General features: G+C 44.1%; 1 protein-coding gene across 7 annotated transcripts in view; it reads left to right on the forward strand.

Moving 5' to 3' along the window:
* The window catches only part of KIAA1210 (KIAA1210 ortholog), a 46,950-nt gene extending 38,406 nt beyond the window's left edge, over positions 1–8,544 (forward strand). For 6 of the 7 annotated variants that reach the window (XM_015860774.2, XM_015860769.2, XM_015860773.2 and 3 more), the window contains exons 10-12: positions 612–772; positions 1,194–1,296; positions 6,478–8,544. In XM_015860774.2, coding sequence (XP_015716260.1) covers positions 612–772; positions 1,194–1,296; positions 6,478–6,650 — 437 coding nt within the window. In that variant the 3' untranslated portion in view covers positions 6,651–8,544. The remainder of the gene's footprint in view (positions 1–611; positions 773–1,193; positions 1,297–6,477) is intronic. The other variant, XM_015860768.2, reaches the window with a different exon arrangement.
* The last annotated feature ends 480 nt before the right edge of the window (positions 8,545–9,024 follow it).

Raw genomic sequence — 9,024 nt, forward strand, 5'->3', positions numbered from 1 at the left:
TCATTTCATAGCTTGATGATTTAGTCAGTCAAGAGAATTCTTGTCTTATCTTAATGAGGGGTGTGTTCTAGCAAGAATAATATCGGAATAACAGCTTAAGGGCATCTGAAACATTTCTGGTGCAACCTATTTCTGCACATAGTCGGGGTTTTAACGCAGCTTTGTAAAAGTTGCTGCTGTTCTGCAGCAGTTCAGACCTTAACTAGGAGTTGCACTGGGCATGGGGGCATGGTTTTTTTTCCTACAGTCACTTAATTTAAAATACTCAAAAGGCAAAATGGTAGCCTGTGTTTTACATGCTACATGAAAAAATAATGGCTATCTTACTCTAATCAGTGATGTAAGGATGTTGTTTCAAAGGCAAAATCCAGTTCATAATGGTCTCAGCGGGAGTTCTGCCATTGACTTAAACGGAAGCAGAGTTGGGTAAAAAACTCTAGAATGAACAGAAAAATGATTGTTGCCAAGGACAGGATCATCGGGGAAGGTAATTTTATCTCCCTGGTGTTCAAAGGGTATTACAGAATCAGAAGGATTTGAAACAGAAAACACTCCAGCTTTAGGCTGACGACCTAAATCCTTTCTTTATTTCAAAAATACTTCTTTTATAGAAAAAGTAGCCTCTCTACATTTGGAAACCGCTTCCTCTGAGCCGGCTTGGATCTCCATGGCAAAACTAAAACAAAAGGGTTTCCAGGGCCACCCTCTTGCCAAGGAACAGAAGGCTGAAGAGCAAACCTCGAGCAAAGCTGATCAAGAGGAGGTAGAGGAGGTAGAGTTCCAAGTAAAGTTACCTCGGGGTGAATCTTTCACCAAGAATGAATGTACAGCACAGCACCTTTCTCACTAGTGGTGCCCTACAGACAGCATTCACTGATCTGCTCCAGTGCTTCTGCTTCACTGCAGAAACTGTACTGAAGGTCTGGCTTCTCCAGTGGCTCTTGCACATATTTCCCATGCGAGCCTTAAATTCCTGCTCAGTGAAAAAGAGAGGATAACTTGCTTGCATGTGCAGTGACCCCGTATTTGTAACAGCTATCTTACTTCTTGCCCTCTCCCTCCTGTTTGTCTTTTTCTGCATTTCCATAGTTAGGTTTGGAGATGCTACCAGAACTCTAATGGCAAGCTTTAGGAACACAGCTGTCTGGCAGGTTTCTTATTTGCATTCTCTTTTTCTTTTCCTCCTTTTATAGCAAGTTGTCTGTGGTAGTGAGAACACACAGAAGAACATGCCTTCTAGCTTGAGGCCTCAGGAGAAGAAACCACAAACGAAGACCAGTGTGTGTGCTGCAGCAGGTATTCTCTTTCAGCCACATCTTTACATAATGGATATAATTTACTCCAGTAAGTGGTAAGAGTGGTAGGGAATGGAGAGTGGTCTTGCACTGGAACAGGCTGTGCAAGGAGGTGGTTGAGTCACCATCCTTGGAGGAGTTCAAAAACTGCATAGATGTGGTTCTAAGGAACATGGTTTAGTGGGCAACATTGGTGGTAGGTGGATGATTGAGCAACATGATCTAAATTTCCAACCTTAATGTTTCTGTGATTCTATTCTTTTGAATAATCAGCATACCTTTTATGAGGCCTGTTCAGACTGTAGTTTGCATATAGTAGTAGTTTGCATAAGTCGTGTATGTGTTAGGTCATGTGTTTAAGTTTTATATGTACTGGCTCATTCAGCAGAGAAAGCAAGCGATGCACTTTCATCTCCAGTTCATGGAATGGCATGTAAACAGGGTGGTGATTTATTACTGGCAAAGATCAATACTAAAAAACATTTTCCAGGGACCAGCTGAAGTTGGACATTGTCCAGAAGAGTGCAGCAAAAAGGTCAGGTCTTCTAGACCTCCAGTCAGACAGGAAATACTGATGGGAGTGGAGTTGTTTAGTCTACTGAAGGACTTAATTTGCTGCAGAGAGGAAGCTCATGCCCTGCATGAGCTCAGAATGCACTGGGGAGGCTGAAAAACTTCTTAACAATAAAGAGTTCTGAAGCACGGAATAGGCTAAGGACTTCTAGAGAGTCTGCAGTTTCCATTGCTTGATGTATTCAAGAAGAGGTTAAATAAACATCCATCAGGAATAATACAGCTAAGAGTCAATTCCACCCCTCGGAGAGCAGAGGCTGAAAGGCCCCTCTCCTGCCCCACAGAATCACAGAATCACAGAATTACCCGGGTTGGAAGGGACCTCAAGGATCATGTAGTTCCAACCCCCCTGCCTAGCAGGGCCACCAAACATACACCTTTACTAGATCAGGTTGCCCAGCGGCCCTGTCCAACCTGGCCCTTGAACACCCTCCAAGGACGGGGCATCCACAACCTCACTGGGCAGCCTGTTCCAGGACCTGAACCACTCTTCTAGTAAAAGACTTTCCCCTAACATCAACCTAAATCTTCTCTTCAACTTAAAAACCATTTCCCCTAGTCCCTGCTATTATCAGCCCTTTCGAAGAGTTTACTCCTTCCTGGGAGTAAGGTTCCCTTCCAGGTATCTGAAAGGCTGCAATGAGGTCACCGGCCGCAACCTTCTCTCTCCAGGCTGATCAAACCCCAACTCCCTCAGCCTGTCCTCATAGGGGAGGTGCTCCAGCCCCTGATCATCTTTTGTGGCCCTCCTCTGACCCTTTTCGCAAAAATCTCCATATCTTTTTTGTCACTGTGCGCTCCCACACTGGACACAGTACAACAGATGGGGCATCACAAGAGCAGATAGAGAGGGACAGATCACTCCCTATCCCAGCTGAACCACGCCTCTCCTGATGGAGCCCAAGGATCCCATTTGCTTTCCGGGCTGCAGAGCGCACTGCTTGCTCATGTTAAGTTTCTCATCTAAATCAGGAACCCCTAAGGTCTTTTCTTCTGCCGAGCTTGCTCTCAAGACACTCCTCCCCCTGTAACAGTGCCTGGGGTTCTTCCGGCGCCAAGTGCAAAACCTTGCACTTTGGCCGTGTTGAACTCATCTAGGTTCACCCGAGTCCCAGCTTTCCAGCCTGTCAGGTCCCCTGCTGAATGCATCCGTTCCCTCCCACCGTATCGCTGCACCACTCAGCTTTGGTGTCAATCAGCAAACTTGCTTGAGGGTGCTACTCCCATCCTCATCGATTTAGTCATTAATAAAGATGTTAAAAGAGCAAGGTCCCAAGACAGACCTTGAGGGACACCGCTCGTTACCCGGCCTCCACCTGGACATACCAGGAGATCCTTAGAGCCATTGACCACCACCCCTCTGTCTACGAGGCCTTTCAACCAATCTGCTTTATCCATCCTAGTTGTCCACCCATCAAAATCCACTCTCCCTACAATTTGGAGATGAAGGATGTGATGGGGACCATGTTCAAAGCCTTGCTCAGGTCCCAGGTAATGAACATCGGTCCGCCTTCCCTTCATTCCACGCAACAGCCCGTCACTCCATCATAGAAGGCCACAAGATTAGATTATGCATGATACTTCCCCCTGGTGAGAGCCATGCTGGCCTGTCTCGATCACATGACTTCGTTCTTTATGTGATCAAGGCATCTTGGGTCCAGGAGAAGAACTGTTCCATAAGGTTTCCCCAGGCCTACGAGGTGAAACCACCAGCCCTGTAGTTCCCCGGGATCCCGTCCCTGCTCCCCTTCTTGTAAAATGGAGTGAACGTGACCTTCCTCCAATCATGCCGTGGCAACCTCAACCTGACAAGCCAGAACTTTCAAATATGAGTGGAGAGCGGCTCAGCCAAACCACCCTCAGCCAGCTCCTTCAGGACCACCCTGGCATGCACGCCATCTGCCCATAGATCTTATACTCATTCAGTCTAAGGAGGCACTCTCCGACTTGCTCTACCCTTACACAGTGGGGTAGCGGATGTTAACCTTCCTTGTCCCCCACATAGAGGGTATTGGGGGGTGCAAGACTTAGGGACACGGTGGAAAAAAGACTAGAATCTCTGGCCACCAATGAAGACGCGAGGTGAAGAACTCATCAGCACATCAGACTTTCTCTTCTATCTGTTGAAAGCCATTTCTCCTTTTAAATTTACCAGAGTTAAGGTACGCCCATTTTTGGCCTGTCCTCTTCTGGCCAATTGTACTGTAGAAGGTTTTCTTATTGTTTTTCAACGTTTCCATCGCCAAGTTCAGTTCTGCTGCGCCTTGGCTTTCCTGATCCCACGTCTGCAAGTTCGGACGGCATCCCTGTATTCTTCCCTTGTTTCCAGAGCTTGTACACCCCTTTCTTCACCCTCAGTTCTCTTAGCAGGTCCTTGCTGAGCCATGCCGGTTTTCTACCTCTCCTGCCCACTTTCTTTTCTTTCTGCCCCACTAACTCTGAATCTCTGTATGAGAAATGCAGGGAAGAGTGTGACTCAGATGTTGACTCACATGCCTTTTCCAGGGCTACTGCTGGGCTGCAGCTTATAGCTCCCTGCTCACTCAGTGTGGTGCCAAGCATGCTCCAGCTAGGTACAGATAAGCCAGCTCTTCCGCTGTACAAGCATCTTATGTGAACTGAACGCTACTGATTTCAGACGCTGCCTAAGAAGATAAGAAATGCCTCAATAGGTCAGAGGAGTGCCTCTGATCCAGATTCCTGTTGCTGACACTGTCACTACGAGGTCATTTCCCCCTTACAATCCACAGCACCCAGAATTCTTGTATTTAGATATACTAAGGGGTTACATCTCTGCCTCTTCCCCATGGCAGCTGTTTGTAGGCCCTTTACAAGTGCTACAAAACGAGCTTTCTCTCTTACTCCAGACAGCCGACCAGCTAAGGATGTGCACCTGCAGGGAGGCTCTGTGTCACGTGCTAGCTGAACTATGGGCAGGGGATGGAAATACCATCTTTTTTAGAAAGTATTTCATTACAGGTCAACTTTATCTCATGGTTTTAGGTGCAAAGTGAGAATTCTGCTCAGATTAGATGGCAGTCTTCCTTTGAAAGGCTGTCCCAAACAGGCTGGATTTCTGCGCTGAATCATTCATGTCTTGGGGGCCGTGCATCCTTCAGCAGAAGCCCAGAACTACACAAAGCGTGCTGCTACTCATCCAGCAGAACTCATCTCGCCTGTGGGCCTTGCAGAGAATTAAAATCTTTCTGCATCACCTCTTCCCAAGAACTGACCTACTTTCCCGATAACCAAGGGCTATTTCTCCCCTCTAGGGACAGCAATTTGGGATAATCTTCCACTCTTGGAATGTCACAGAGAACTCTGACCAGTGCTGATATTTAAGGAGAACGTCACTCCTTCACTACTCAGAAAATCACACTTTGGAAACACTCGGCACAATCAGTATGTGAGCAAGAAGTTAGGAATCCCAAATGTAAACTCTCCTTTTCCTATTCAGTTCCCATGAGCACAGCCAGCAGTTTACCTAGTTGAAGGTGCTGCCGGTGGAGGGGATACAGATTCAGTATCCAGAGGAGATAGATACTTATTTTACTTTGTGGCTTATGTTAACTTAAGCAGTTTTCTTCTCCCGTGATAGATGGCTGAGGTCTTGTGTGCAATTCTGCACATTCTGTACGCAGCAGAAAAGCCAGGACAGCTCAATGTCAGCTGAGTTTGGAAGCAAATTCCAAGAAGTCAGATACTTATGTAACTGAGTGCAATTGGTTTGTTTTGCTGTGTGACACCCCCCGTGTTCCCATAACCATGGGAAGGCTACGTAGCTTGATTCTTGTCTCTGCCACTTTACTAAGCATGGTGAGGTTTGTCTCCTGAAAAGTGAAAACCCATGTTCAGTATTTCAATACACTGAAATTCCTGTATCCTCCTCGGTGCTTCCAAAGAATGTACAGTGCATGTAGAGCTGCAGCCTGTTTTTAGGGGATAGTACACTTCCTCCATTATTCCTAAGTATAGCTTGCCTCCTGCAAGGATAGCTGTAAGCCGGGGTTGTGAAAAGAGACCTCCTGTGTGGAGATACGGAACTTCTTGGCTTTGATCTGGAGTGTGGCTGATGGAGCTGATTGACATTTTTCATTGATTTAAGAGCAGGCAAGATCAAGTTTCCTGTACTTAGCGTTGCTCAGGTCCCTATGTGGCCTCTGTTCTTGTGCTGGAGCACAGCAGCCTCATCTTGTCAGCCACATGCTGCACACAGGCTAATGGGGTATTGAGGAAATGTTTGAGTTTTTCTAGCTTGACTTAGACATGAAGTCCTGTATGGGTTGAAAAGGATGGAGAGAGCACAATGTTGAAAGACTTGTAAACCATATCTTGAGAAATGGGAGCTGCACCTGTGATGCCCCATGCTAGGCTGTCTGAAGTCATCAAGCTTGATACAGATTTTTCCATTGCAGTAGCTAGTCCTGGCCTTCATTGTAGCTGGACCAATGATACCCAGTTTAGTAATTTCTCTGATTTTTATTCTTGAGTCATAGACATTCTGGGCTGTAAAATGATTTTCTTTCCAGAGAAGGAAGCATTATTGGCAGAAACCGAGCTTTTAACTCTCTAGCCTTTTGATGAGTGATGGATATCTTCTTGTTGGCAGGTAAAGTTGGATCTATTGCTCAGGAAGCATCTGTGATTCCTGCTGTTGAAAAGGAAACAAGACACTCTTCTAACCTGCCAATGACACCATGCAGTCCTGCTGAACCACCCTGGCTATCCCTGGCCAAGAAGAAAGCCAAAGCATGGAGTGAAATGCCCCAGATTGTACAATAGCAAATGACACAGGCATCCTTCTTTGTATCGTCAATAGCTGCATTAACTCCATTTAAATCCTTCTTCACTGTGATCATTTTTTTGAGAAACTAGAGCCTTAGAACTTTTGTTCAGACTGCTGTATGTAAATACACAGTGAAGAAATGCCATCCGGGGCTTCATTTTGAAGTATTAGCAAGTAGAGCATTTTCTACTACCAACTACTAGGAAAACTTGATCATTATGTTATACGCTTACGTATTTGACTAAAAGACACTGATGCTCCAACAAGACATGCTTCAGGCTTTTGAAACATTTCCCTTGCTAAATATGTTTTTAAAGTTTCCATGAACGATTTAGTGTTTTGTGCAATGTGGTTTTGGCTAAGGAATTACTGTATGCTATAAAATAGATATGATGCTGTACACTGATGCATCATTGTGACTCACGGGCATTGATGTCATCACACTTGTGTGTAATCATTTAAGACGGGCAGTCTGCATTTGCTTCTGACTGCTAATGGACCTATTTTGTGATAGCTGCGGGATCCAAACAGCACTGTGGGTTGGAGTAATTTTGACGTCTGGATAATTTGAAATCACAGTGCTGTGGGTCGTGTGCTTTGCTCAGCAGTGCCAGGTGGAATGACCCAGAGCCACATGCATCCTTTCCTCTCCTACATGCTAGAAAACCACCATGCTCTAGCAGACACTGGTATGTTTGGAAATCTTGAATAGTCTCCTTCCTTTAATTATGGCAAAGAGTGTTTTCTTTTTTGTGAGATTCATCTGCAAACTCTCTCTCTTAAAGAATAGTGTGGGGATGGAAACTATTTGCTACCTGGAAAGTGATACCATGTTTTTAACAAAGGCCACTCCATTTTTCATGTTCTTGTGTGATTAAGGGGCAGCTACTTTCCCCTGTGCATCATCTGTCTTTAACTAATAACTCAACATCAGTCTAAAAAAGCCATCATTGAAGGAAGCGGGCTATTGAAAGAAAAACTTTCTGAAATGATGCTGGTGGCTTAAAGGACAGTGGCACCTACTGCTCCATTTTGTTTTTTTGCAGCATTGCACATTTATAATTCTTGTTTACAGTCAGTGTAAAATTTGAAGGCTAACTTGGCTGATGGGCAGCTTTCAGCTGGAGAGGTGGTAGTATTTTTGAGGGAAAAATTATAAGATTAACTGCAAAACAAAAAATAGGCTCATTAGGAAGACTTCAGTCTTCCAGTTTTGGCCTGAATTTAAATATATATAGATCACAATAACTGAAAACAGCATTAATTAGGAGCTACATTGTGGACTTTTCTGTATAAGTGAAAACTTACTCAAGTGGGCTCACTGAAGATATAGATACTGTTTGTTTCATGCTAACATAAAAAAAAGAGTAGGAATTTCACTGCTGGCTTGTTAATCCAGGCCTATTTTACTACTTGCTTTCTTTATTTTAACAGTAATTTCTTTGTTTGCAAAGATCTGAAGCATCCGTATGTCTCTGAAGCTTTTAGGTGTAACTTAAGTGGACACACTCAGCTTTGATTCCTGAAGTTCTGTCCAGCTGCCATCCCATCAGACTCTTACTGACCCTGTGTAAAATACATGTATTTCTTTACTCAGCAAACTCTTCTCTTGGTTAGTGTGGATTGTGGTCCTTTCCCTAAAGTAATGCAAATGTTACTAGAATCTCTCTGTCCCTGCTTTTGCTTTTGCTCTTGTTTCCTTTATGTTTGGAATGTACATATGCTTTTGTAATCCTTGTCTTGAAGGAACCCCTTTTGTAATTCATTCTCATTTTTATTTTACTATTAAATGTGGTCATCAATGGTGATGATGCAACTCCTTGGAAACAGTGAGCTGTATATGGCCCTTGTTCATTAAGGAAAAAAATAAAAAGAGGTATTTGCTTAATATATATTCTCTCTCTATATATACACACACACACTATTATCTACTCTCATTATCTACTCTCCATGTATACTCTCTATATATACACTGCATAGATCTTGTCTTGGGATGATTTTGTGTGGCCTGGCACTGATCAGCACAGGTGGTCATACTAATGTTTTCCTAAATCTATGTAAAAAGATATAACAGAGGGCTGATGCAGCTCCTCTAGGTCATGGTCAGCTTGCACTGCTGTGGTCACGAGAAAGTTTGTGTATACTCATTTGGATGGGTTTCAGAGTTACTCACTAGCCACTGGAAGTCTGCTTGGGGTTGCTTTATGAAAGAAACATATGAGTTATGTGATGCTGCATTTGGTATTTACTTGCTTTCTTGGTTTCTGAAGTTCTTTTATTCCAGTTTCTTTCTACAGCCAAGAGGTCAAAAAGCACTTTTGGAGAGGAAGAAATTGGAACTAGACTCACATAACCACAAGGTGAGGATTT

Source organism: Coturnix japonica, chromosome 4, assembly GCF_001577835.2.
Source record: "Coturnix japonica isolate 7356 chromosome 4, Coturnix japonica 2.1, whole genome shotgun sequence".
In the NCBI taxonomy this organism is placed as follows: domain Eukaryota; kingdom Metazoa; phylum Chordata; class Aves; order Galliformes; family Phasianidae; genus Coturnix; species Coturnix japonica.